At 44.6% G+C, this 27,982-nt stretch overlaps 1 protein-coding gene and 2 non-coding genes across 4 annotated transcripts; 2 read left to right on the top strand and 1 right to left on the bottom strand.

Moving 5' to 3' along the window:
* The first annotated feature begins 320 nt into the window (after positions 1 to 320).
* Positions 321 to 27,492, top strand: LOC147238502 (uncharacterized). Of its 2 annotated transcripts, XM_086197230.1 has the most exons (3): positions 321 to 762; positions 4,153 to 4,632; positions 27,362 to 27,492. In XM_086197230.1, exons 1-3 carry the CDS (start codon positions 498 to 500, stop codon positions 27,415 to 27,417), a joined length of 801 nt encoding a protein of 266 aa, XP_086053356.1. In that variant the 5' UTR covers positions 321 to 497; the 3' UTR covers positions 27,418 to 27,492. The 2 variants fall into 2 exon arrangements, with proteins under 2 accessions (XP_086053356.1, XP_086053355.1); XM_086197229.1 differs by lacking the exon at positions 27,362 to 27,492 and having other exon boundaries at positions 4,153 to 6,088.
* On the bottom strand, positions 19,070 to 19,176 carry LOC147238504 (U6 spliceosomal RNA). Its single transcript, XR_015111919.1, has one exon. It is a non-coding gene; the product is annotated as a U6 spliceosomal RNA (small nuclear RNA).
* Positions 26,361 to 26,442, top strand: trnas-aga (transfer RNA serine (anticodon AGA)). Its single transcript has one exon. It is a non-coding gene; the product is annotated as a tRNA-Ser (tRNA).
* Positions 27,493 to 27,982: the final 490 nt, after the last annotated feature.

Genomic DNA, 27,982 nt, shown 5'->3' with positions numbered 1-27,982 from the left:
ATCCCTCACCAGGAGGGACAGACGTGCAGTAGATGTTGTTACAGACAAGAAAACAGTTTACAATGCAAAATGTGGGAAACATGGAAATGTTAACAGGCAGCTCTGCTGTGGACTGCGGTGGTCGATGCTCTGCAGGGGGGGCAGTGGAGTCCTGGTGGTCTCCTCAGCAGTCTCCACCACTCTCTGCAGGGAGGGCAGTGGAGTCCTGGTGGTCTCCTCAGCAGATAATGATAGACATGATGGTAGAATATTGTAGTAGATCTGGTTAGGACAGGAAGACTGGAAGTTAGTGTGGTCCACACTCCGGAACAGAAGGTGGCGGTAATGCGCCAATAAGCTGGATGGTAAACGAAGAAGAAGAAGAGGAAGAAGGAGAAGAAGAAGAAAAAGAAGAAAGCGGGACATTTTCAAACGACGAGGAAAGAAGGAGAAGTCCGTGAACCCCCGGCCTCCGTCTTTGTTTCCTGAAGGTTGATTTGCGCCAGTAGAGCCTCAACATGTGCGCCACGCAGCTGCTGCGGATGTCGGTCCAGGAGCGGATCCTCGCCGCCGCTGAAGACTTCCTGCTGCAGCTGGGAGAAGGAGACTCAGCGGCTGGAGTCCCGGGGCTGAGAGCGCTGCTGACCGAGCGGCTGGCGGCGGCCGCGGAGCAGATCGTGGCTCTGCTGGAGGAAACCGTGGCGGAGTTCGAGCGGGAGAACCGCCGGCAGAGGTTGCTGCTCGATGCCGTGCTGAAGCCCCGAGTCAGGCTCTACAGAGCAGGTGAGTCCCCGCAGGGACCTGCTGGGCCCCGAATTCAGCCCAGGAAGTGGAGAGGCAGCAGGGCCGGTTCTCGACAGGCATTGATAAGGGGGCAGACTGAAATGTGAAGGGGGGACGGAGGTGGGAAAGGGTGTGATGGTGTTGGGGGGGGGGTGTTTCTCTGGATAACTGTTTTTGTCATGTTATTGGATTACACTTTTTCAGACCTTTACTCGGTCCAACTTGGTCCCACATGAAGGCTAGAGCCCAGTTCACACTCCAAGATTTTTAGTGTCCGCGACTTCCCTCCCCCAAATCGAGCTGAGACACTGACGACCACCGCGACAAAAGTAATGAAGTGTGAACAGGTCCAAGACAATAGACTGGGAGGTCGCATGCGTTGTGGGCCAAAAAAAGGACACCCAGCACTGCTAGATATCCAGGAGTTGTTGCAGTGACGTAAACGGAGCTGCAGCCAATGAAAGCAGACATGGGACCTCTGGCAGTGGGGGAGTGACGCATAACGAACAACAACAAAAAAATGATGAGGGGCATGGATTCTATGAAGGGTTCACCATATCCTTGGACACAGGATTTTTCACGACACAGCAGCGCTCAAACGACCTGAGGGCTGCGTTCTGCTCCGCATCCATGTTTACAATGAAAGCGGCGTTCGCTGCGTCCAAGAGTTTCCTGGCCAGCTGGACAGTTGGCCACGCCTCCTGACGGGGAAAATCGTGTCCTCTGAACACTCCCGTCTGCCAACAAATCTTGTCGTGTGAATAGCTGCCCAATCGAGCGTTGGATGGTGTGAACATCAGGGCGTGTCGCGAACAAAAAAGTAGCGTAGTTTGAACAGGGCTTAAGCTTCTGGTGGTGGAACTCTGAGGGTCCCTGAGGCCTGCAAACCCCTGACCAGGAGGAGGTGGCAGTCCCTCGGGGCAAAATGAAAAAAGAAAAGAAAAACCATTTCTCATCAGATGTCAACAACTAAATCTTGACATTTACCTTCAGTGGATGGCCTGAATCAAATATATTCAAACCCAACAAGAACGCTTGTCACTGTTGCCAATATTAACAAAACTAAAAGGGTCGGCCAAGTAATTAAAGAAAAATCCCTTCACCAAGTCTTGAAAAACAAAACTGATCAATAGAAAATAAATAAATACATAAAACAGAACATCCATCCAGATCTTGACAACCAACAACATAAAACTGATCTTAAGTGGATGGTCTAATTCTTAGATACATTTTCAAAATAAAGTAAGAATCAAATAAGACCTCTCAATATAGCCGATATTTACAAACTAAAAAGGGTCGTTATTGTATTAAATCTCTTTTTTGTCTTTGCGTCTCGTTTCAAGCTCGTTTGTTTGGGAGCCCCTGAACTCTGTGTTTGCACCTGAACAGCTCCACTCTCCTTTCTCATCAATCCACTCCTCAACAACAGCCTCCTGTTTCCCTTTGCAAAACTCTAACAAACCTCCATATCCAAGTCTTTTGTTCTGGACTTCTCATGGGCCAAGATCACCAAATTCCTCTTTCCTTTATGGATCATGGTGTGATGATAGGGGGTTGGGATCCATGACAAAGTAGAGAAGGAACTCTCACAAGATGCTGAGACGCATCAATTACAGGGCACAGACTCAGGAGGGAAAGAGAGGAGGAGAGGCGGAACCTATCATCTCCTTGGTGCCTTTTCCAGTGGATTTTTCAGCTCCTGCAGTGAATCTTGTCCATATTCAGTTTGTGGGTCATCTGTTATTTTCTTAAGGGAGAGAGAGAGAAACGTCAAAATCTGAGTGCAACCGAACGCTGCAAAAGTCTGTGTCCCTGCTGGAACCTGACAGGCTACGTCCTGGGTCGTTTGCATCCAAACAGTGATTGGATGTTGATGGAGGGCTGTGGGGTTGGGAGGGGTGTGTGTGCACGCGTGTGTGCTGCGCATCCTGAGAAGATTCATACACACACACACACACACACACACACACACACACGTGTCAGCAGTCTCTCTGTCTCCTGCAGCAAGTCACATGATGTGCAAATGAGTCCCATCAGAATTAACCAATGTTTCAGTCGCTTTAGGGGACAAAATACAAAGGCAAACCTCCTGCAGACACAAATGAAGCTTTATTGTTTCATTTCAATGCAGTTTCAGTCCAGATCAGTGAGTCTTGAGCTGCTAGCTTGACAGCTAAACACGGAGCATCACAACACTCAGCAGGACCGTAGCTGGAGTCGTTTTGCTTGCTTGAACTGACGTCACTCATGCAGTTCTTTGAGTGTCTCACTGGTTCAGACCCCCAGTGCTACAACCAGGAACAGGAACCTTGAGGACCATCAACCATTCATCAACAGTATAGAACAATGCAGAAGAGTTTCCACTTCCAAACTAAAGGCTATCACACTGTTACTATTACAATATTACAGTGTTATAGGTTTTAGAAAGTTCACCAAATTAAGAGTAAGAAATGATATCATAGGCATTGACTCAGCTACATGTAGAATACAAATGCAAAGCCAGAAAACCTGGAGGGAACCCACGCAGGCACAGTGAGAACATGCAGACTCAACACAGAAAGATCCTGTACCTGAGCCGGGGCTCGAACCCAGAACCTTGTTGCTGTGAGGCGACAGGGTGAACCACTGCACCACCGTGCTGCCTATAATGGAAATTATACAGGCCTATTAAAAAAATATTTTTGTTCGCTGCCTGGCTGGCCTGGGCTGGACCAGCCATTTGAGAATTGTCCCACTTTCCCAGTGGCCAGGACGTCCCTGGACCCCACACACTGACCAGGAAACTGCGAGGCGGCACTCATGCTAATGCTAGCTAGTAAATGTCTCAGGTCTTCTTGTGTCCATAATCCGGGTCATTCTGTTCTGACCTCTGAGCAGGTATGTAACAACATAGAAGTGTTTAATGGTTGATAGTGATTTGGTGTTGTTAGAGCTGTTAAACCAAGCACACACAACAGGGTGTGTGTGTGTCTGTCTGTCTCTCTGTCTGTCTGTCTGTCTGTGCTCTTTTCCCAGATGTCTCCTGTTTTTTCCTGGGTGGGCTGACATGTTTAGCATCAGTACAGGTCTCAGTGATCCAGCACTCAACTCTGGTTAGAGTGACTTAACTCTCATTCTCCTGCAGGATCATAGAAATTAACTAATTAATCAACTAGCAGATATGATGATGAATGGACAAAAATATTCAGCGTAGGAGAACAATGACCTTTGACCTTGGTGACACAACGTTGATGCAAGCATCTGAAGCCAGCGTTTCTATTCCCAGTTTGCTGACTGGTTCTCAGTAGCAGGATGTCTCTTTTCATTTAGTTTATTTCTGTTTCTGTCTGTTGCTCCACTGTTTCAGAGTCAAATGAAGAGATTTCTGATGTTGCTGTTTGTGTCCTGCAGATGTGGAGCAGCTGCTGGTGATTAAAGAAGAGGTTCCCCCTGAGCTGCAGGACCAAGAGCCCCCACACATTAAAGAGGAGTCAGAGGAGCTCTGGACCAGTGAGGAGGGAGGGCAGCTTCAAGGGCAGGAGGAGGCTGATATCACCACGTTCCCCTTCACTCTGGTCCCTGTGAAGAGTGAAGAGGAAGAAGAGAAACCTCAGTTCCCACAGCTTCACCAGAGTCGAACTGAGGAGAACTTGAAAGCAGAGTCTCTGAGCAGCAGCCCAATTCATCATCTGAAAACAGAAGCTGTTGAAGAAGAGAGTGGAGGACCAGAACCAGAACCAGCCTGCAACATTGATCCAGATACACTTCTACAACCTGAGACTGACGACCAGATGTCAGACTCTTCTGAAGATGAGACTGAAGTCAGTGAGGATGATTGTGTCACACCTGATAACACGGCCACCTCTGGGCACAAGGAACACTTTTGCTCAGGTAAGAATTTGCTTCAGAAATCAAGCCCAGGACAGGAAGTGACTCATTGCAGCTCAAAAGAGCAAAAAATAAAGACTGAAAGAGGATCAGAAATGGTCAGGAATGTGACCTTTGGTCCTTCTGAATTTCAGACAAAAGGCAGTGAGGAGGGGCATCCCTTTAGGTGCTCAACATGCAATAAAGGTTTTAGTAACAGAAGGAGTTTGGATAAACACATGAGAACACACACTGGGGAGAAAACATTCCCCTGCTCAGTTTGTGGCAGAAGATTCTCAAAAAAGGGACCACTGATGAGACACATGAGAACACACACTGGAGTGAAACATTTCCCCTGCTCAGTTTGTGGCAAAAGATTCTTAGAACAGGGACATCTGAAAAGACACACGAGAACTCACACTGGGGAGAAACCATTCCCCTGTTCAATTTGTGGCAAAAGATGGTCTGACAAGGGAAATCTAAAAAAACACATGAGAATGCACACTGGAGAGAAACCGTTCCCCTGCTCAGTTTGTGGCAAAATATTCTCAGACAATGGAAATCTGAAAAAACACATGAGAACGCACACTGGAGAGAAACCGTTCACCTGCTCAGTTTGTGGCAAAATATTCTCAGACAAGGGAAATCTGAAAAGACACATGAGAACACACACTGGAGAGAAACCGTTCCCTTGCTCAGTTTGTGGCAAAATATTCTCAGAACAGGGACATCTGAAAAAACACACGAAAACTCACACTGGAGAGAAACTGTTTCCCTGCTCAGTTTGTGGCAAAATACTCTCAGGACAGGGACATCTGAAAAGACACATGAAAACTCACACTGGAGAGAAACTGTTTCCCTGCTCAGTTTGTGGCAAAATATTCTCAGAACAGGGACGTCTGAAAAGACACATGAAAACTCACACTGGGGAGAAAGAATTTGTTCAAACATGACACTGAAGCTGAGACAAAAGAGTGGGAAACGCAGGTTGAAAGCCAAATAATGAATGTATTTAACTAAAAAAAAATAAATAAATCAAAAAAGGGCCCAGGTGCTTCCAACGAGGGGGAATTCACAGCTCCCCATCCTCCAGATACCTGCTGCAACACAAGAAAAAACATCATGAAAGACACAAGATTCCGCGTGACTTTTCAGTTTAACCTGTGTTGGGTGCTAATTTCCAAACTGGGTTACTTTTGGGTGCTGTTATAATATATCCCTGCAATTCTTCAAAACAGTTAATAAAACAAGAACACACATTTGGTTTTTTTGCATTGGAATTGTCCTTTAAGAGCTTTAAAGGGAGGAGGATTTTAAACACTACTGTGAATTTTACTGGAGGCCAGTGCAGTGAAGCTAAGACTTGGGTGATATGGTCTTGCTTCTTAGTTCCTCTCAATACACGCGCAGCTGCATTGTGGACCAGCTGCAGAGTCTTAAACCACTTGTTAGTACAGCCTGATAATAAAGAGTTACAATAGAGCAGTGATATCACTAGATAATGTGTCTTTATGGGTTTAGGGCCAAGCACAGGAACTTCTGTCTTATCAGAGTTGAACAGTAACAAGTTATAAGTCATCCAGGCCTTTATGTCTGGAATGCATGCTTGTAGTTTGGTTAATTGTTGGCCTTCATCCAGCTTTATTGATGAATAAATTGGGTATCATCTCTGTAACCATGGAAATGTATGGAGTGGTTTTGAATAACATGACCTAAAGGAAGCTTAAATAAAGTGAAGAGTATTGGCCCAAGCAGCACTGAACCTTGGGGAACACCGTGTTTAACTTTTGTTTGCGTCAAAGATTTATCATTGATGAGTACAAACTGTAATTGATCTGACGAATAAGATTTAAACCAGTTTAATGTTGTTTGCTTAATGCCAATTGAGAGTTCAAGTCTCTGTAAAGGAAGGACTGTGGTTCATATCCTGTTAATAAAGACAGATTAATCAGATTTAATAGAGAGCTGCTCACTGAGGGAAAGACTTCATTCAGCAGCCTACAAGGTCTTGAATCTAACAGACACGTTGAAGGTTTTGATGAGGTAATCATTGAATTGAATTCAGTATTTTCATATTGATGAAAGAGGTTCAAATAAATATCCGGTTTTACAGCAGTTTCTATGTTTACTGAGTTTACAGGTAAATTAGCATCTGTTGAGGGCAGGAGCTGATTAATTTGATCCTAATAGTTCATATTTTGTCATCAAAGAAACTCCTAAAGTCGTCTCTACTGAGAGCTGAAGGAATCCAGGGTCTACAGAGTCAGGACTCTGTCAGTTTAGCTCGGTGCTGAAAAGAAACCTGGACTCTTTTTATTTTCCTCTGTTAGTGATGAATAATAGGCGTCTCTGTCTTTACTGAGGACCTTCTTATCCATTTGAAGACGATTCTGCCTCTTGCTTTAGTTGCCTGGTGATGGAATCACACCACACAGCTGTTCTCTGTTGTTGAACTATCTTTTTAAAGGAGCAGTGGAGTCTGGAGTTGGTGGTAGTGAACCTGCAGTTTTATCTACTATGAGATCAACCTCCAAATGACTCACCTCAGAATCAGGGGTCTCTGTAGTAGTGAGACATGGCGTTGAGTTTAATACTGGTGGAATTACTTCCTTAAGATGTGGTCAGACCCACCCTGAGTTTGGTGAGAACCCTTGAAGCCTGGGACTTCAGGTCAAACGCTGAGACCACGGCGTGATGGAGAGTTTGATGATTCATCACAACAATCACTCTGATAACTCCTCCCTGCCTGGTTGATCAGAGTCAAACTTCCCATGTTTGGTCAACTTCCTGTCCTGAAGACTTCACTACTGCAGGTGAACAGTTAGCAACTGCTCTGTTTGATGAAGCTGCGTTCAGGGAATGAGGACGTTTCCCTTTGTGTCACTGCTTCTCTGCTAATCTGATCTCTGATCAGTTCACCAAGAAGAGTCTGGGGTCAGGGGCTTGATGAGTAGAGCTGTTTTACCAGGAGGAGGCTGGTCTGATTGGTTCCTGCCATTGAAACAAGACCTTCCTACATTTATGGATCCATCACCAATATGAGCCTTCAGTCTGTCAGGTGGTAGAATTCAGTCAGCACCAAGAACAGGAGAGTCAGAGTTTAGAGAGCAAAGACAGACATGAAAGTCTCTCTTAGGAAACTAAATATAGTGGAGTATACTGGAAAAATATACTGCAATATGTTAAATATGATATTTCCATGGAGGGGAAGTTTTACATTTTTATTCTTGGATGCATTTAGATTTTAAAATCAAAAAGGCAATAACGATGACATCATCAAGACAAAACCTTGTGCTTACAAAGATGAGGTGAACAATTTTAACAATAAATCCCAAATTTAGGCCTGAAGTTAGAGAGCAATATTAGTTAGCTGGCAATGTTAGCTAGTTAATGTTAGCAAGCTGGCAATATTTAGCACCATCACATAGTTCAAACAAGGTCAACAGCTGTGATAATGATGTTCACATGATTTAACCTTCCTCCTGTGTGACCTGTTTTTAGGTTTTAAATGCATCAAAGAACCACATGAATTTGTTGACTGCATCAAGGCTTTTTGACTTTGTCAGGAACCTCGAGTTCATCCATCCATCCATCCATCGTCATCTTCCACTTATTCCTACACATTAAGGGTCGTGGGGGGGCTGGAGCCTATCCCAGCGTCAACGGGCGAGAGGCGGGGTTCACCCTGGACAGGTCGCCAGTCCATCGCAGGGCCAACATAGAGAGACGAACAACCATTCACACTCACATTCATACCTACGGTCAATTTAGAGTATCAATCAGCCTCGTCCCCAATTGCATGTTTTTGGACTGTGGGAGGAAGCCGGAGAACCCGGAGAGAACCCACGCAGGCACGGGGAGAACATGCAAACTCCACACAGAAAGATCCCGTGCCCGAGCCGGGACTCGAAACCCGGAACCTTCTTGCTGTGAGGCCACAGTGCTGACCACTGCACCACCGTGCAGCCCACCTCGAGTTCAACAAAATAAAATTTAAAAAAAAATTTTCAGTAAATTATAAAATAGTAAGGGTCAGTTTCATCCCAGTTCTCAAAATAAGATGATAAAGCAACAATTAGAGCCAAACCTGAAGTCCTAAGAGCACTGTCAGCAACACCCTGACAGCAGCTCCTCTCCCAGTCATGGGAGCTTCAGGGATTCTCATTTTGCCTTGTTTTCCCATCGACCTGCACAACAACACAACAAACAAAGACGGCAGGTCCAGTGGTCCTGGATATGAGGACTGGACTGCAGGGTCACAATATCACTTGTGACAATGATTTTACCAGCTATGACCTTGGACAAGAACTTCTCAGGAGGAAACTTATCATGGTGGCACAGAGAAGAAAAATAAATCTGAGCTGCCTGCTGAAATCTTGCAGGTGAAGGACAGAGCTCCACCTCTTTACAGACACCACCACTGTTGGCTCATGTTGTCAAAAATAAATAAATAAACGAGTGTGATACTTATGTCTACTCTTCATAAAGACGCAACTGTGTCATCAGGAAGTGACAAAAAGCCTACAATTATCCTCGACTATAACAAAAACAAAGGAGGAGTGGACAACCTGGACAAGCTGACTGCCACCTTCACTTGCCAGCAGATGACCAGGAGATGGCCAATGGCTGTGTTTTGCAGCATCCTTGATGAGTCTGCATAGAATGCATTTGTGTTGTGGACCCACATCCACCAAGAGTGGAGCTCAACCAAGAAGAGCAAGAGGAGAATGTTTCTGGAGGAGCTGGGAAATTCCCTGGTCAAGCCACACATTGAGGGAAGGGAACGGATGCCCCGAGACCCAGACGCTGCAGCCTTGCTCAGACAGCTGCAGAGCTCACCCAGCACTCCATCCATGCCATCAGCAACACAGAGAGCATCCACGCCAGCATCCTCCTTAGCAGCCCTGCCTCAACACCTACCAGAACAGCCACAGCCACAACCCCACTCAGGCCACCTGATTCCAGAAGAAAGAGGTGTCACGTCTGCCCAAGCAGTCAGGACAAATGGATTGTGCTTCAACTGCAGGAACATCTCTGCAAAGAACACACAGAAGTGTCACACATGCTTCTAAACATACACAGAAACAAACACACACACATGCATGTTCTTGCACACAGAGACTTTTACTCTGTTTTTGTTTTTACTGGTTGGGAACCAGTAACTGGTTTCTGTTGGTTTGATTTGCTTGACTGGTTGTTGTTTGTTTGACCTTGCAAATCTATATTTTGGGTTCTGGCTTGTTCTGCTTTTCATTTTGTGTCTTTATTAAAGTTCTACTGCTGAAAAATGACTTTTTTGCCTTTTTCTTGAAGTAAATTTATGAGAGTCAAAACTGACCCATAACACCATAGATGACATCAGAGATGGGAACAGAAAGCTGACACAAGAGGAAGGCTGAAGCTATGAAAAAGGAGTTTGATCAAAATCTTGAACTGACAGTAGAAATATCCTTTTGTATGTTTACCTTTTGTTGACAGAAGTCACTTTAGCTTGGCAGTGAAAGGAATCTCTGCTAGCTTGACAAAGAACTGCACAAACCAGGTTCAAGCCTTGACTTTGGACCCTGGTATCTGCAACAACTCCCGTCAACTCCTAATCTAGCATCTCTGCTGTGGGTCAAACTATTTTACAGAACATTTGACAGACCTGTGGAGCATTGAGGACAGACATGAGTTGATCCACAAGATCCACTGAAGCGCAATTTCACCCTGCCACTGAGGTCACCAACCTGAGCTGGAGTTGGGAATCCTTAGCTGAACCTGATATCACAGCGACCCCTACGGCTGAAAAATGGAACAGTAACATTGAACCCAATTACAGGATTTGAGGGAGACTGATGGTCCATGTTTGGGTTTTTGAAAAACAAGGAGGGCGTGGGTTCAGGTTGGATTCTCAGAGACTATTTCCCCAACCTCTACATTGGCATCTACACTGTCATCCAGTCACATGATTGGATGACCCAGTCATGTGGCTGAAGTCATCCAGTCACATGACTGAAGTTATCCAGTCATGTCAGTGATGTCACTGCAGGACTGTCATTGCCATCAAATTCTAGAAAAGAACCCAGACTCCACATTTATGGGACAGTTTTGGTCTTTAAACACTTGACAGTTCCAGGAGATTTAGTCTGGCTCAAGATCTTCAGATCAACACAGGACAGAAGGCTATGACTCCATTGGATTGTATCGTTGGAGCATTCAGAGATCTGGTGGATCTCAGTAGGAGCTGTATTTATCCACTGAATGATCCTGGTCAATGTGATCCTGCTCCTCCATCTCTTAGGCTGACAGAGCAGGAGGACCTGACTGAGAAGAAAGCTGCACTTGAGCAGCTTCAGTCTCTGTGTGACAAAACACAGGCAGAAAACCAGAATTTGAGGGAACAAGTTTCTACTCTTGAATGTGAGAATAAAAGAGCAATCCAGGAGCTCCAGAACCTCACTGCTGTGGTGGCCAACCTCAAAACGGTCCAGGACAAGAACCAGACTCAGATAGAAGATCTGAACACAACAGTCCACAGTCTTCAGCGTGAGGGGAGGAAGGTTGATGGAGAGAACAATGAGCTCAGAAAAGAGCTGACCCACGTTCAGTCTCTGAGGGAGAGTGAACAGGTGGAGATGAAATGTCTTGAGGAAGACCTGACAGAGAAGAAAAGTGCACTTGATCAGCTTCAGTCTCTGTGTGACAAGACATGGACAGAAAATCAGAATTTGTGGGGACAGGTTTCTACTCTTGGACAAGAGAAGGAGGAGAACCAGACTCAGATCAGAGACCTGAACACACAAGTCCACAATCTTCAGCTTGAGGTGAAGATTGTTTGCAAGGAGAAGTGTGACCTCAAGTGTGAGCTCAACTCCATCCAGGCAGAGATGAACAAAATGAGAGAGGAACTCACTGAGAAGAAGACGACTCTTGAACAGCTGAGATCCCAGAGTGAGGAGACAGAGGCAGGAAATGGATGTTTGAGGAGACCAGTTTCTACTGCATCTCAGGAGACAGAGACCTTCACTGCTGAGTTGGCCCACCTAGAATCAAGGAAGGACCAGGACCCCACAAAGACTGACAGTCTGAACGGTGAAGTCCAGAGTCTTCTATGTGCAGTGAGAACACAAAAGAAGAAAAGGAGCAGTGCTCAGAGGGAAATCCTGGGAAATCTTCATGATTTAAAAAGCTGTTTGAAAGAGGAAAATCATGACCTTCAAGTGAAGGTCCAGCAAACTTCTGAAGAGCAAAAAGACTCTCCCCTACGTCCAGCCAGAGAAGAGCAAGCAGACACTCTCATATCTCCTTCTGCAGAGGAGCGACGGGGTTCTGCTGCATGTCCTGCAACTAAAAAGCAGAATGATGGGGGCACCCTGGAGACTGGACCTGCTACGGGTCAAACCAGAGGTCTACTGAGCCGTGTGACATCTGGTGTAGAAGATGCTCTCTTTATGTTCATAGTTTTTTCTTTGTGTGCTTTTCCTCAACTTTGTTTTCTTTGTTTGTTATATATGATGATACCTTGATCACCAAAGCAGTTGATCCCAGCTTGATCAGCTGTGTGCTTTGCAGTTTAAAGCACTTTAGTGACACCTGTGGGTCCCTTATCCTCACTGACCACAGGTATTCAGCCTCAGTGAAGGAGAGTGAACCTTCCAGGTTGCAGCTCCTAGACTCTGGAACGCTCTCCCACTGGACATGAGGACGCTGTGGACACCTTTAGAAAGAAGCTAAAGACCCATTTGTTGAGTAATATTAGTGTTCATGATGGAGTCGTCCCTCTGTACCTGCCCACACAGGTCAAGAGGTCAAATGATTCCCTGTTTAAAACAGCTCTTCCATCACATGGATGTGCATCGCAACAGTCAGAGCTCACAGATGCTCCTATTCCCTCCAGTGTGAGGCACTAGGAGTGACTGATGAGGGTCAGGGGGGTCAGGCTAGTCCAGGTAGTGGGTCTGTATGAGGTTGTTAGGGAGGGATAAGGTAGTGGCAGAGTTCAGGCTGTAGTTGTGCTCCAACAGTTGAGACAGGGCAGGACAAAACATGACATCCTGATGGCGTTAGGAGTGATTCTTACAAGAACCAATCAATAAAAGTGGGTGGTGACCTGCTCATGTGACGCTTGTGTTGATGATTACTGGGTCTCCTCCATGCTCATTTATCATGAATGAATCCCTCTGAGTAAAACACCTGATGACTCCTGAGTTGTTTCACAAAATGTGAGAATGTGTGTGTGTGGGCAATAACTACGAGTTATCTATGTATAAATCAAATAAATTAATGAGTTGGTTACATTGACAGTGGAAGTTCAGGTTTCCTGTAATTCACGGCAGTTTGCAGACAACACAGACAACTGCCCATGACCCCTCCCCTCATTCTGGAGGCTTTAACATGAAAATGAAAATGCTGAGAGACACAAATGCAAATCAGGGTATTTGACCAGAGGTGACGTTTTTTTAATGCTTTTCTTGTTATATTTGTTAGATATGTTCTGTATGGTTATATTTGTTTTGGTTGTTATGGAGTTTATGGTTATTATCTCTGTTTCTTGTGTCATTGTCTTTGTTGTCCTCCCCTTCGTCCGTCCTGGATTTTTGACCTTGGTTGCAGGAAGCCTGTGACCTCAACTCCTTTTTCTGTGTTGCTGAACGTAGAGCCTTGCTTCATTGTGCTAGCTAAAGTGTGATCCTCCCTGCTAATTCCTTATTTCGTTGACTAATTAACCACCAAAAATAAATACCTCATTGCTTTATTTGGCCAAAGTTTAAAAGACCATCATTCTTGTAGCAACAGTCTTTCTGCCTTGTAAATTCTCCACTCTAAGCTAACGATGGCTTCTCCCTCTTGTTCTCCTCTGTCCTGCTCAGGGTGCCACATGTTTTGTTCCTCCTCTGCCTCCTTTAGTGATACTGATAAGTGTGTTCAAAGTAGTTTTTTTGTAGCCTTGGAGGTGAGGCTTAGTGATGTTGAATTGGATCTGCAGCGGCTCTGCACCAAAAGCTGCGAGAGCTAGCCAGCCCTCATTAGCTGGTGCAGACCACCTTAGCTTAGCTCCTAGCTTAGGCCCAACTAGCACTCCCCCAGCAGCTCCGAAGCATCTGGGAGAGCGCCAAGAAAAGTTGGGCCTAAGCTAGGATGTGCTTGCTCATGAAGAATTGTTGGGTGTAAATTCATTTCAGGAGTTTAGTACTGGACCTTTTCTACTTGTGAAGTTGCTCTGGAGTGGAAACAGCAACCTGTCAGAAAACATTCGTCAGATCAAAGCCAAGATTAAAGCGAGAGCCTCCGATCAAAGTCAGAATTGATGATGATGTCATCAGGGGGCTTTGATAGTGTCTTTATTTGTACCTAGAATTCTGTCTTTGATCTCAGGAGGACATGAAAGAAACACAATTGAGGAAAGTAGAGGAGAACATTCAGCTTCATTAGAAACACTTGAACTGTTTAACAGGAGAATTTGTTTGAAACAGTTTACAACACTTAGTGACAGGATTGAAGAGGGCAAGGTTTTTGTGTTTACAATTCAATTCTAGCTTTAAACTGGGGATGAACATTTTTAGTAGTTCATATACTAATATACAGAGTAAGTCACGTCATTCCCTTTTTAAAAAAAGAAAAAACATGTAAAGCTCCTCCCCCCAGCTCCAGATGGACAGACAGATATGAGAGTGGCAAGGAAGCAAAGAAGTGTTGTGCTCCTCTCCAGTGCTCTTGTGTTGTTGTGTTCTTCTCAGCTCTGTCATGAAGACGTGCTGGCAGTGGGCGCTGGTGGAAGAAGAAGGAAGAAGGGCGCTGATTTCTGTATCAGAACAAGGAGAAAGGAGCCCCAATGAAAGAGTGATGATTCTTTATTCTGATTTTGTTCTTCACTCCTACACAAGAGAGTGAAAGTGTGGGCTGGCTTGGAGCAACTGCCTGCTTCAGAATGGGACGAGACTCAGGACTTTCCAGTGAGTGCTGCAAACTTGCACCAGCGCCCACTGCCAGCACGTCTTCATGACGGAGCTGAGAAGAACACAACAACACAAGAGCACTGGAGAATTACTGTGTTCTCTTTTGGTGTCCCAGTGTTAATTTGAGGATCTAAACCTGATATTTAGAAAATCAGACGGCACAAAAAAGAAAATGCCACCAAATCATTTCAATTTTCTTTTATACAAATGAACGTGTTGACTCTTTTTGTATAAGCCCTGCCACTGAGGTCACCAACATGAGCTGGATTTGGGAATCTTGAACTGAACCTGGTATCACAGCGACCCCTACTGCTGCAAAATGGAACAGCAACATTGAACCCAAGTACAGGATTTGAGGGCGACTGATGGTCGCTGTTTGGGTTTTTGAAAAACAAGGAGGGCGTGGGTTCAAGCTGGATTCTCAGAGACTATTTCCCCAACCTCTACATTGGCATCTACACTGTCATCCAGTCACATGATTGGATGACGCAGCCAGTGATGTCACTTGGCAGGACTGTCATTGCCATCACATTCTAGAAAAGAATCCAGACTCCACATACAAGACTACAAGATAGTTGATGTTTTCTTGACTTGATGCTCTGACTGTCAGGGTGGATGACAGCTTCTTCCTGCTGCTGCATCTGAGTGGCTATGATTTGAGGTTTTACCTCCCGAGGTTGTTTGGTTCCAGGTGAAACTTTAAAATTCCAGTCCCCAACCTTGGCTGTTCTGAAACTCTTCTCCTGAATCACTCCTGAGTTCTTGTTAAGAGCTGGAAATGAGCTGCAGCAAGAAAAAATACCAGTGCCCAACCAGATCAACGTAGAGAGCTTCACCAGACAAACTGTCCAGTTGAACAACAAATACTAGTCAGTATTCATGTTGCTGCTGTGACCAGGATTCAAACCAGGGCTGCTGCAGCCACAACACAGAGGACTGACCACTATAGGATCAGGGCCTCCTCAACAGCAGCTTGAGCTTTTGTGTCTATTCATTCCACTGTGTAGTGTCAGTGACTGATGTGTACTATATGCAGTACTAATCAAGTACAGCCCTGACTGATACTTTATCTCCAATGATAGGAAGGATAAGAATGTTGAAATGGACCAAGCAGGAATAGAATCTCAAGTCATGACAACTTTACTGAGCAGCACTCAGTTAATTTCAGGAAAGACAAGACATTTTTACCACCTGTCAATGAAGTAGTCAGCAAAATAAATATGACACCAAACAGTAGTTGAGGGAGAGCAGAGCTGGAAATAAGACATTACTGGGAGGGAATGAATCTATCAAATGTTACAGAGTTATTTCAGTTGAAGAAATCAGATTTAGGAGGGAAATTCTTCACATTTTCATCCATTTTTATTTCAGCCAGATAAACAAATAATGTGTTCTACTTGGGCAGAATACGCCTTGAAAAGATTTTGAAAGTATAAATTTGTTGGGAGAGATACTCAAAACTACAGCTCCTTATTCAGAATATAATATGTAGGTGTTATTAGTAGTAATACTCCAGGTTATTGGTGATGACTGCCATATTGTTCACATTCATCTGTACTCTACCAGGAGTTGGGGCACCAATCAAGACGAGCTCTAATGAGACTGCAGATGTCCTACGGTCCTGCTCATGTGGGTGTTCTCAACTTCCCATTCCTTCGGGACAACTGGACCCACGAGTCCTGTTTCCACATGATAGCTGAGAAAATGAAGCAAGAGATTCCAGCTGGGATGAAGGTTCATTCACCTCAGTGATAATCAGCAGTCCAATGAGTCCAGATTGATTTAACAAAATCCACCCGTCTCTGAAATGCTTTGAGATCAACGTGTCTGGATACCATCAGCTTATCAGCTCAGAGTGGATGAGGTCATGGTCGCTCACTCAGGTTTCCCAGTGATCAGCAACCATCTGATGCTGTTTGTGAGTGATTTGTTCCTGAAACGTTTCAAAGAGTCTTTAACCAGCTTGTGTCTGGCTCCAAACCTCAGAGTTCCACAAGGATCCATCCTTGGTCCTCTATTATTCCTTATCTCTATAAATGATTTGTGTAACATCTCAAACATCTTTTCCCCAATCATGTTTGCAGATGACACAACACTGGTTTTCTCAAACTCAAACTTGAATTCTTTAATAAGGGATGTGAATGATGGCTTAATTGCCTTTGTCACATGGTTCAAAATGAAAAAATTATCTCTGAATGTAAAAAAATCTAACTTTATTATTTTCAGTGGGAAAAAAATCATACAATAACGGTTTATCTAAAATTACAATTGAGTCTACAGAGATGCCCCAAGTATCATCCACAAGACTCCTAGGAATAATTATTGAAGAGAGTTTGACTTGGAGAGAACAGATTTTTTGTGTGAGTAAGAAAACATACAAATCTACTGGTATAATAAGGAAAGTTAGGCACCTTGTTGCTAAGCAGTGTCTAGTTACTCTTTTTTCTAGTCTAATCTATCCTCACCTTTCACATTGCAATATTGTTTGGGGGAGTACATTTACAACCACTCTCCAAAAAGTCTTAATTCTGCCAGTGGTGTCCTCAGCAACAAGGAATCCCACAAAGTGCTCATGAATGGACACTCCCTTTGTCAGCTCACAGTTGACAATTCTTAGAACTACTGACAGCTGCTCATTGTGGCTGACATCAGGAGTGCAGTCCTAATGACTGCGTAGTGCTTGGCCCTCCTCACTCTGTCCACCATGTCTTTAGTGGTGCACTTTTCCACAAGGCCAATTCATTTGTTCTGTATAGTCCTACTTAGGTATGTCTCAGCCAGCTCTTCCTCCTCAATCCTCCTCAGGCGTTCCTTCATCATTGGCTCAAATTTGGCCATAAGCTCCACTTGACCCAAGAAATTGCCATTGCCATGCTTCTATAATTTTTCTCTGCGGCCTCGAAATGCAAGGTTCGTTCAGGTAGGTAGTTGACGATAGCAAGTAATCTGTGCAGAATTTCCTTCCACCTAACAATTCCAGCATTAATGAGATGCTGTCCTGCATGGTCAATTCCTGTGCCAGACTTTAGATGATTTCTCTGTGTGTGCCAGCCTTCCATGCATTGAATGTGTTCAGGGGACCTTTCATGTGCCTTGAGGTGAGCCTGGAGATTTTTCCATTTATTAAAACCACTGGAACTCAGCTGTGTAGGCATGCTCCCTTCTCCAAACAACTGGCAACAGAAGCACAGAACTAAGACCTTTGCTGTAAACAAGCCAGGACCTATGGATCTTCTCTCCATTCTTCATGAATATGTACTAGTTACTACATGTGCACCTCCGACTGTCTGCATTTTTAGGGAACTCAGTTTTGACTTGAACAGGTCCTCTCATAACTATCGCGCATCGCTCGCTGTCACTGATATTTTTTGGCCACAGTGCTGGGTCATCATCCGGTCCTAATTCATTCATACTTGGGTGAGATGGAGGGCTGTCTGGCCGCGGACTCACCAAATTTTCATTTTGAGCATCACCGCTTTGCTCCTCCACCACTGGGCTCACGACACTTGGTTCGGCGGCAACTTGTTGAGCCAGCCCGCTGGAACTCGGCTCCGGGTCTGCCCACTCTGCTGTAATAAGCTCTGGCTCCTTAGGCTGCGGCTGCTCGTTGACATTTTTTCATGCTGTTTTGTCACCGAGAACGTAAAAAATTGTGACACATTTGTTGGTGTCGCGATGTATTATTTTTTGTGTCTTCTCTTTTTTTTCCGTTACTCCGACCCACTTTGATAGCTCCGCTTCATAGCCTCGAGCCAGCAACGTGAATCTGTTGGTGCGGTCGCAACGGTTTGGGGCCCCCTGCTACTTGGGGGGCTAAGGCAGTCACCTACTTTGCCTTAATGGTGGGTCCACGCCTGTGTGCAAGTGGCAGCACAACGTTTACCTCAATGTCATGAGAACGTGCAAATTCCACACGTGTGCGGGCCGGGACGTTCTTGCTGTGAGGTGACAGTGCTAACCACTGCACCACCGCGCCGCCCTTTTTAAATCTTGCAGACCAATAAAATTATTCATGGTCAGAGGGAAGCCTCCGATTGGCTTTTGCAAAGTTAGAACAGCAGGAAGTAAAAACGTCAGAACAAAGTTAAAAGAAGTACAAGATCCAATACAAAAAACCCTAGACCTACATATCTAGTCTTAGTCAGCAATTATATTCAGGATGCTGTTAAAAATTTCTAAGAGCTGGTTTGTCATTTAGCTTTGATGCATTGTGATTCAAATCATAATTATTGAATTTGGAGTATTTTGTTTGTATTGTTGTTTTTTGCAGGATTGTTGTGCTTTTATTTTACCACAAGATGGCGCATCAAGCAAAGCAAACAACTCTGGACTGAATGAGATGAGGCCTTGATGTAGGAAAGATGTATTGTTTGTAAGATGCAATATTTTTACAAATCGTAAAAAACAACAACCTGGTATTAAATACAAACAAAATGAGCTTTAGAAATCAGAGAAGACGACTGTACTCTACAGAGAAGTATTGTGCTTTCATTTAAGCACAAGATGGCGCCTCAGACAAAGGGCAAAAGGAGGAACGCTTCACGATTGTGCGTGTCATCCTTGCGCCAGGGGCCATGCTAATCTTCTCTGTATCGTTCCAATTTTGATATATGTGCGACCGTAGTAACACATTTTCATTTACATCCCACAACCAAATATATACGCCACACCTTCACTACCAATTTAAGTCAAGGTGACGTTCTCACTAACTGCAAAATCTACTGAAATGAATATATAGACATTAGAGATATAGCTCATAGAGATTTGAGGTGTTTGGTTATTATAATTTATCTTTAAGTGGTTAAAAATTCTCTCTTTGAGTCTTTCAAACGTAATCGGACTGCTGCAAGGAATGATGGGTAATCTCTGCTGTCGCACTTCCCGACAGGCAGCCACGACTCGCTGCCCCTCCCCCCACTTCCCCTCAATGTATCTCTATGGCTTCAGATACCCTCATGAGGCCGGACCAACCACCCCCGACTGAACTGCATGGGTTGTCGTTCACGCGCTGTTGATTCAGAGAGAGAGAGAGAGAGAGAGAGAGAGAGAGAGAGAGAGAGAGAGAGAGAGAGAGAGAGAGAGAGCGAACATGGCCGACCCTATTGTTCCATAGTTCTTTATCAGTGTGAGGCACTTAGATTTTTAACACAAGGACAAATGTTCAAAGAACAAACACTTGACAAGATACACACTCAATGCCCTCATGTTTTACATATTGGAATTTTAATTTAAAAATTCAACAAAACTCCTCAAATTTCAAGTTGGTGATGTCACCACAACAACGGAACTTGATAGTGTCAAGTGAGCTATCCCAGAAGTGAAATAAAAGGAGGAACATGAGGATTTTATTGAAATCACAACTATATGGTGAACATTGTTACCATCATCAAACACCAAGGATTCAAGGATTAAAGGATCTTCATTTTTGTACCACTCACATTTCCATGCTGGTGGTACGAAAATTGAACTCAGGTCCCGGGATAATAATAAAGAGATTAAGGAACAGAATAGGTATTTATGGAACAGAATAGTATTCAAATGTATTGACAATTGTGGATATATATATATATATATATGATAATAAAGAAAACCTTACACTCGGGTAGTCATCTGAAGTCATGCTGGCCTACACAAGGGCCCACTGCACAGTTGGTGGCTGTCGTTGCCCCTCTGGCACAGAACCCCATCTATGACTGATAGAATTTTGACAGGCACTCATGAACTGTATCACTCTTATCAAATCAAAGTGATGTTTTCAACAACTATTTCACTTCTCACAGAGGTTACTGAGTATGTCCAATGCAGTTTCCATTAGGCCTGTCGGAGGCGCTTCATAATGTTACCATTTACACTGTCTCCACGACAGAGTAGGGCCAGGTAAAGTTGAGCCAGCAGGAGACTGGACAGGCGTGTGGAGGCGTAAGGTGGCCATACGTCCAGATTTAGGCAGGGCAGTCCGGAACTGAGATGCCTTGTTAGTCGGGACGCTTCTTTGTCATCTTTTTTGGAGTTGCATATGAACGCAACGCAGCGTATTGCCCAATGGTGTGTGAGTGGTTAAAAATGATTGGCTAAAAATGATGTCACTCAATGATCTGACTTCTCATTGGTGTAAAATGTAAACAAGCCGCCCCCTTTTCCCACGTGCTAGCTAAAGTAGCAAAGACGATTTGCATGCGTATTGCACACATTGTCGCTGTGAGGTGGACGTTTAGCTGAAGTTAGCTTCCGATTCGGCACTTAAGGGGAAAGTTAAGGACATATCAAAGTAACATGTAGGGCGACTGTTTATGCACTGATTGTCTGTTTTTTTGGACACTTTTTGATGTGAAAACATTTTAGACCTTTTGGGTAAGACAATAACTTTGCACTAGAGAAATACACTAATGTATTTGTGAAACTTTTATTCTATTTCTGTCAGGTCCATTCACGTCAAGAAACACAAGAGATGATCATGAGCTTGATTTGTTTATTATAGTACAAATTGGCGGTATGGCTCTATTCAGAGGAGTCCCCTGATAATTTTTCATGAGCACCATGAAACAGGGGACCAGCAGCGTGAGGTAAGGTTCTCCCAGTTTAAGACTGGAAGAGGAAACATACCCCCATGAACAGAGCAGCACATGACATGGAACGAACTATGCCATGTATACATGACAAGGTGGAGCTGGGGAGGTGGAGGGTAGCAAGTTGCGAGCACTCACTGTAGCAGCAGATAGCAGTAGCAGCAGATAACAGATAGCAGCAGATAGCAGCAGCAGATAGCAGCAGCAGCAGATAGCAGCAGCAGCAGATAGCAGCAGCAGATAGCAGCGATGACAGTGGGCAGAGCAGCAGCCAGAAGCTAGCAGAGCGGGAGTTGAGGCCGGGTGACATTTAAGTTGAGAGGGGCCAATCAGAAGCAAGGGATTTGATCAGCTGACGCTGAGCAGCTGTGATCAGCTGATCAGTTTGATTGATGGACGGGAAGCCAATTGCGCTTGACTAGCACGGCCTGACAGAACTAACGCTAAATTTGTGAAAATGCCAAAGGGGATATACCTCCTTTTCTGTTGTAGTCCCCGCGGGTGTCAGTAAAGAGGACTTGGACCGTTTTGAAAGAGTTTCGGCTGTGGTGAGAGATGAGAGTCCTTTGGAGCATTGGAAGAATCTCGTGTATATCGGCTCAATGATAGGGATGAATTTGAAGTAACATTACGTGAAATTATCAAACACATTTCTACCGATGGCTTAAACTCTACTCGTTTGTAGGTCTTGCATACCGATGTAGTTGATGTAGCAGCATTTAAACTTCAGAATGGACATAGGATTGATGTTGATCAGCTACTAAATGTACTGTATGCTTCCATTATTGAGAAAATGGATGTCTTCTTGTTTTAATATAAATACGTAATCACTTAACATGTATTCTGATCACTAAAGATGCTTTATTACTCAAACTCAAAAACATTGTACCCTGATCTTATCTGTTTACTAGCAGACATACTTTCAAGGGAGACGGAACGTGTACTGAAACGTTTATATTACGACCCTGCAAGAGCTGGATCATATGGGGGTGTAGAAAGACTTCACCAGGCTGTAGAAGAGCAGACCGTTAGCAGCGATCGAGTGCGAGAACGGCTCTCAGCCCAGGAGGCACTGACCCTTCACAAAACAGCAAGAAAAACGCATGCTAGGAATCGTGTGTTCACACCCCGTCCTTTGTATCAGTTTCAAGCGGATCTATGTGATACGACTGCTCTGTCTAAAGACAATGATCAGTTTAAATTTCTGCTTACAGTAATAGATGTATTTTCAAAGAAAGCTTATGCACGAGCATTGAAAAACAAGACGGCGTCTGAAGTTGCAACAGGTGTATCGCTCTCCTCTAAAACTGAAAGCTGTTGCAACTTCAGACGGATGCAGGAAAAGAATATTTTTAAACGTGTCTTTCAAAGACTGATGAAGAAACAACATTCAACAGTTAGCAACAGGAAGTGAAGTGAAGGCTTCGGTAGTGGAACGCTTTAATAGAACGCTGAAATCAAGAATGTGTCATTTTTTCACCGCACAAACCACTCACGGGGATACAGATGTACTTCAGGATCTGCTTGATAGCTACAACAACAGCATAGTCTTTCACCTGAATTCAATAAAATAACATGAAATGACTTCACAAAGATGCGTGAATTATTACGTGAACCAGGCTGGAGGGGGGTCATTGGGGGGATTTGTAGGGGCGCCTGTAATTTACTAGCGCGTATTCTGCAGGGATTTAGCGATGGTTGTCAGGGTCTTTGAGATGTCCCTCTACCAGGTCTGTGAGAGGGTCTAAGTTAATTTCACGCGTGTTCTCAAAATTCCGCGCAATTTCTTTAGCATGTAACGTCACCTTGCTGTGTAAGAGGCGTATGATTTCGGACCAGCAGCTGACCAGTTACAAATATAATCACTGGTCTAATTGTGATGTCAGATCCCCCAGGTAATTACTGAGAGGAGGCTTATATCGATCACTGGGGCTGGAGCTGTACACCACAGAATCGTTATCGCAGTACAGAACACGTTCTTGGAGCAAATCTAATTGCTTGTAGAGTTCGAGATGTGCGTAAGACGTTGTGAACGCGGCTAGAAAAATATTTGAGTTGCCTGGGGTAGGACGCACTTAGAACTACACTGCCATTGAACGAGTGCAACATCATTTATGAAGTGAAACGTCACACATGCTTGAAAAGAGAAAATAAAAAAACAAAAAAATGTTCCAGGGGTGCTCGTCAGACTGGTTGGGGAAAACGAGCACAAAGATTGAACCAGCTCTCAGAGAGAATTTAGCCATCTGTTTTTTTGCCAGATTGTAGACGATTGTCTGAGGGTCAAGCTCAACCCCCTGCTTGTCTTTATAATCTTTGATGTAAGCGCGTTTGCAGGGTCTTCGACTCCTGAAGGGTAGCCTGACGCCTCTTGCTTCTGTTTAAGGAAAGTGTAGATATATTCTTGAAACAGCTCGTCTGATTTCTCTTCAAAGTGCCACACCTCATAAACTTCAGCCAGAATATTTCCTTTTCTCAATGCTTCAATCAGCTCGACCGTTACCAGACCCCCTGAAGCGCCCTCTCTTCGACACTGTGTGCAAGCAGTAGCCTGATTGTTCATGAGTGCACTTGAATGACAGTGTAAAAATCAACGTCCCTTTGTCATTTCTCATTGGCAGTACATTTACAAAAGGATACTAGGAGGTGAAAACATAATTAATACGCTCCTCTGGGGCGACGATGTGACGCAGACGGACAGCAGATGTACGCCCACCCTATAAGGCAGCTCTAGGGTCGAACGGGAGTGGTTCTTGATACCTCAAGGAGACTTAATGGCTGGATCCGTTTTTGTTTCCCCCCCCCCCCCCCCCCCTTTTCAAAAAATTCCTATCATGTTCCCACTTGACCACTACGGTTCGCACCTTACAATCTGTTTTTAAGCGCGCTGTCCTTTTCATGGTGTCAGACTGCAGCTCGCTAAAACACACGCCTGACAGAGGAGATTCTTCGTGGGGGTTGAAACACACAGGACACCCGTGAAATAGCAGCCGAGGAATTCAAAGACAATTTTCTGTCCATCTACGTCGGCATGTGTGAGAAGGCTTCAAACTCCAGCCACTGTATAGAGGCATGTGAGAAAGCCTTGTGCTCGGTTTGGGGTTTTAGGAATCGGCTTCCGAAAACTGCTAGTACTGCCGATGCAATTGTCAGGCTATCGAACGGGTCACAGCCGGTTGTCTTTACAAATTCACTGCAGAAGTTGATTGCGCCCTCAGCTAAGATTTGGACATCATTTTCACAATAAGCTACCAACTCACGGTCATAGTTGAACTATCTTTTACTGAGTGATACCAGTTAAAAAAATCCTGTCTGTTTCTCATCTGCCCCATTTATTGCAGGTGAGGGATGGGACCTTTATATCCGTTTCTTGAGACATCTGAACTGCGGAAAGTAGCCTTTTTTAAGCTCTGTTTTACACCCTGATGCTTTAGGGAATTCCTGGAGCAGGATGGGGATGAAGGAGAATGAGTCGATCAATTTAAGCTGATAGTCATCAATTGTGATCCAGGAGCTTTGGAGGATGAGACAGGGGTCTCCAGGTGGAGTGACACCTGGCCCCGTGTCACCAACCTATGTATCTTTCATAGGTCACAAATGAAAGCAGCACAACATAATCTCCATCAATATTCTCTCACGAGACTCCACTTCCATGGCAGCGGTGAGGAGATCTTCAGCCAAAAGCTCCGAGCGGTTGGCCGATGTAGCGCCTGTAATCACACACGGAAGAGAATAAGTCCACAAGTGAAGTGTGCTCATGTCACAAATGTGTAAACAGGAGGAACTTACCGGATGAGGGCTGCTGTGCTGGCTGGTGGGAGGAGGACGACCTGGAGAGCAACACTTATGATCTCCACACAGGGATTCCTGATTGGGGGGGGGGGGGTTCCAGATTCAAACTTCTCTTTGAAGCAGCTGTAATCTTAATATTGTGTAAGCGCTGAAATTCAACAACCTACAAACCTGAGGGTGGTGAAACAAGACTAGCTGGGTGGAGTGGGTTTGCTGCGACCAAAAACTACGAGGAGCTGCGACCATGGTAACCATGAGTTGTTGAGGTTCACAGACAATCAGGTGAAGACAGGAGAGCTGAACTGAGTTTTAAGCAGGTGAGTCTGGAGATGTCTAATCAGTGGATTGGTTGCAGCTGTGCAGGATGAAGCAGCTCCTGCTCCACCCAGCACAGGCCAACCTCCAACACAAAACTCAGGGAAAACAGACGCCCACCAAAGGGAAGGAGGGAAAGGGGACATCATGAAAAAACACTGGGAACCTGACAGTTATTGACTCAATCAGAATAACGACAGTGAGTCGTTGCATGAAATAGATAAAGGAGACGTCAGGAGGTTGAGTGGAAGTGTTACTGGCTGAGCCATTTTCCTTTAAGCTTAAACCTGTAAATGTATTCAGTGCATATTTGAGGAAGTACCCTTTCATAACATCCATCCATCCATTGTCTTCCGCTTATTCCTGTTAAGGGTTGGGGGGGGGGGGGGCTGGAGCCTATCCCAGCGGCGAAACCTGAGGGTGGTGAAACAAGACTAGCTGGGTGGAGTGGGTTTTCAGCCTCGTCCCCTCTTGATGTCTTTGGACTGTGGGAGGAAGCTGGAGTACCAGAGAGAACCCACACAGGAACAGGGAGAACATGGAGACTCACACAGAAAGATCCAGTGCCCGAGCCGGGACTTGAACCTGGAACCTTCCTGCTGTGAGGCGACAGTACTGACCACTGCACCACCGTGCTGCCCCCCCCTTTCATAACAAATGCTGTATTTCTGTCATACTCTGTTGTTCCATACCTTTATCTGTCAGCAGCAGGGCCCTCATCCGCCCAGGTCTACCTGACTGGGTCCCCTGAGACAGATGACAGCTCACAGAGGCAGTTGGGTTGGAGGACCGTTGCTGATGTCATCAACTGATGTCTCCATCACAAAAGGGGAGAGACAGGAAGGTCATGGACATAAAATAGAGGCCTAAGAATGAGAAAGACTGGTTGTCCTGACTGAAGTTTAGCTTGAGCTTTTTTTATTTGTTACAAAAGAAAGTATTAGTACAAGTAAAGGCAGGCCAACTTTCCACAAACATTCAGAATGAACTTTGACAACCAAAACATGAACCAAGACAACAAAATAGTAAACATACGACAGTAAAAATGAGATGGAGATTAAGAATCATAGCAAAATAAGAATCTTGATATGGACAGAATTTACTCTGTTGTAAGTCCTCTACTAATGTGTGTGTGCGTGTAGTTGTTGTGGCCGAGTGGTTAAGGCGATGGACTAGAAATCCATTGGGGTCTCCCCGCGCAGGTTCGAATCCTGCCAACAACGTTAAACTGCTGTTGTAGAGGAGACAACACCTGCTCTCACTTTTGGTTCATGTGTTCAAGGCTCTCTTTCAAGGGCTGGAGCAGCTGATGATGAGGGAGAGAGAGAGGATTGGTAGCATGTTGTCTTGTCTCCACCATTCTGGTGTTGACCAGATACTCCAGTGGTGGTGAAGCAGGTGGAAATGTTCCAAGTGGGACGGTTCCATGTTCAACCAGTCTCATCTAGAATTTAGGTGGAGGTTAGGGTTAAGAATGAATTGGTTTGGTTTAGACCCTGGGAATGTCAGTTGGTCTGTGTGACTGTGTGTGTGTGTGTGTGTGTGTGTGTGTGTGTGTGTGTGTGTGTGTGTGTGTACACATATGTTCATGTCTGTGTAGGTCCATGTGTGTATCGTTAAGCATGAGTGTCTATAAATTGATCTTTTTATTGAAAGGAAGGGTGATTTTTTTGAGAATGTGATCATTCAAAGTACACAGTGAAATGGTTTAATATATAAGAGCAGCAAATAAAATTGATTTTAAAAAATTAAAAAATCTCTCTCTCACACCATTGGTCAAGGCAGACACAAAGATCATGAGAATATGAATTTTGTGTCTGGCTTCAGGAAAATAAAACCTGATAAAACAACAGGTGTTAAATTGTGGTTGTTTTTCAAACTTTCCAAAGCTGCTTTTATTTGGGCTGTTGAAACTTAGTAACGGTGAGTTTTCTCTTCTTTTTATCTTCAGTTCTGAAACCGTCTGTTGTCACGGTTTAGCAGTGATGCCGATCAGTTGCTATGGTTACTGAGCTCAGAGAGAAATGAAGACTGAAGATGAGTTTCCTCCAAAAGTCTCCACAGCAGAGTCGTGTGAGGACAAGCAGCAGAAGTCTCAGCCTCATTTCCCTCTTTAAAGCTGATCATTCTCTCTCTCTGCAGGGTCCAGTCGTCCCTCCCTGCCGCTGCTGCTGCTGGTTTTTCTTGAAGTTCATTGAAAATCAAACCAGAAGCAAAGTTGATGTGACTGACATCATCAGAGACAAGCTGCGAATCTGATGAAGGACCACAACAATGATGAAGAATTTGTGATGAACAGCACAAAATCATCAGCATAAAATCTGATGTGGGATTTAAAAGTTGTCATTATAGTTCTTCGCATGAAATGTGTGTGTGTGTGTGTGTATGTGCGTGTGTGTGTGTGTGTGTATGTGCGTGTGTGTGTGTGTGTGTGTCAGCAGCTTCCAGCTGCAGCAGTCAGTTCAGTTTCACTTCAGTGTGACTGAGGGAGGTTTTTGTACGATGGTTTTTCACAGTGTGAACAGATACTGACTGTTGATGTGGTGACGACCAACACAGTAATAAACGGCCGCATCTTCAGCCGGAACTCCACTGATGGTCAGAGTGAAGTGAGAGTTTGATCCACTGCTTGAAAAACGATCTGGAAGCCCTGATGCTCTCCTGGTAGCCCAGTAAATGAGAAGTTTAGGAGGTTCTCCTTCTCTCTGCTGGTACCATTCTACACTATCCCCGTTTAAAACAGCAGGACTAATTACACATGTG

This window comes from Aulostomus chinensis, chromosome 24, assembly GCF_037954235.1.
Source record: "Aulostomus chinensis isolate RoL2024-O1b breed Wild chromosome 24, RoL_Achi_v1.0, whole genome shotgun sequence".
NCBI lineage: Eukaryota > Metazoa > Chordata > Actinopteri > Syngnathiformes > Aulostomidae > Aulostomus > Aulostomus chinensis.
Note: the sequence above shows the minus strand (reverse complement) of the source record. Positions and strands in the feature narration are given on the sequence as shown.

What these genes read in the sequence shown, in the direction of transcription:
- LOC147238502 (XM_086197229.1), top strand. Translation starts at nt 498, where the DNA reads ATGTGCGCCACGCAGCTGCTGCGGATGTCGGTCCAGGAGCGGATCCTC. An exon ending in AGTCAGGCTCTACAGAGCAG is followed by an intron (nt 763 to 4,152) that starts GTGAGTCCCCGC and finishes TGTGTCCTGCAG; the next exon opens with ATGTGGAGCAGCTGCTGGTG.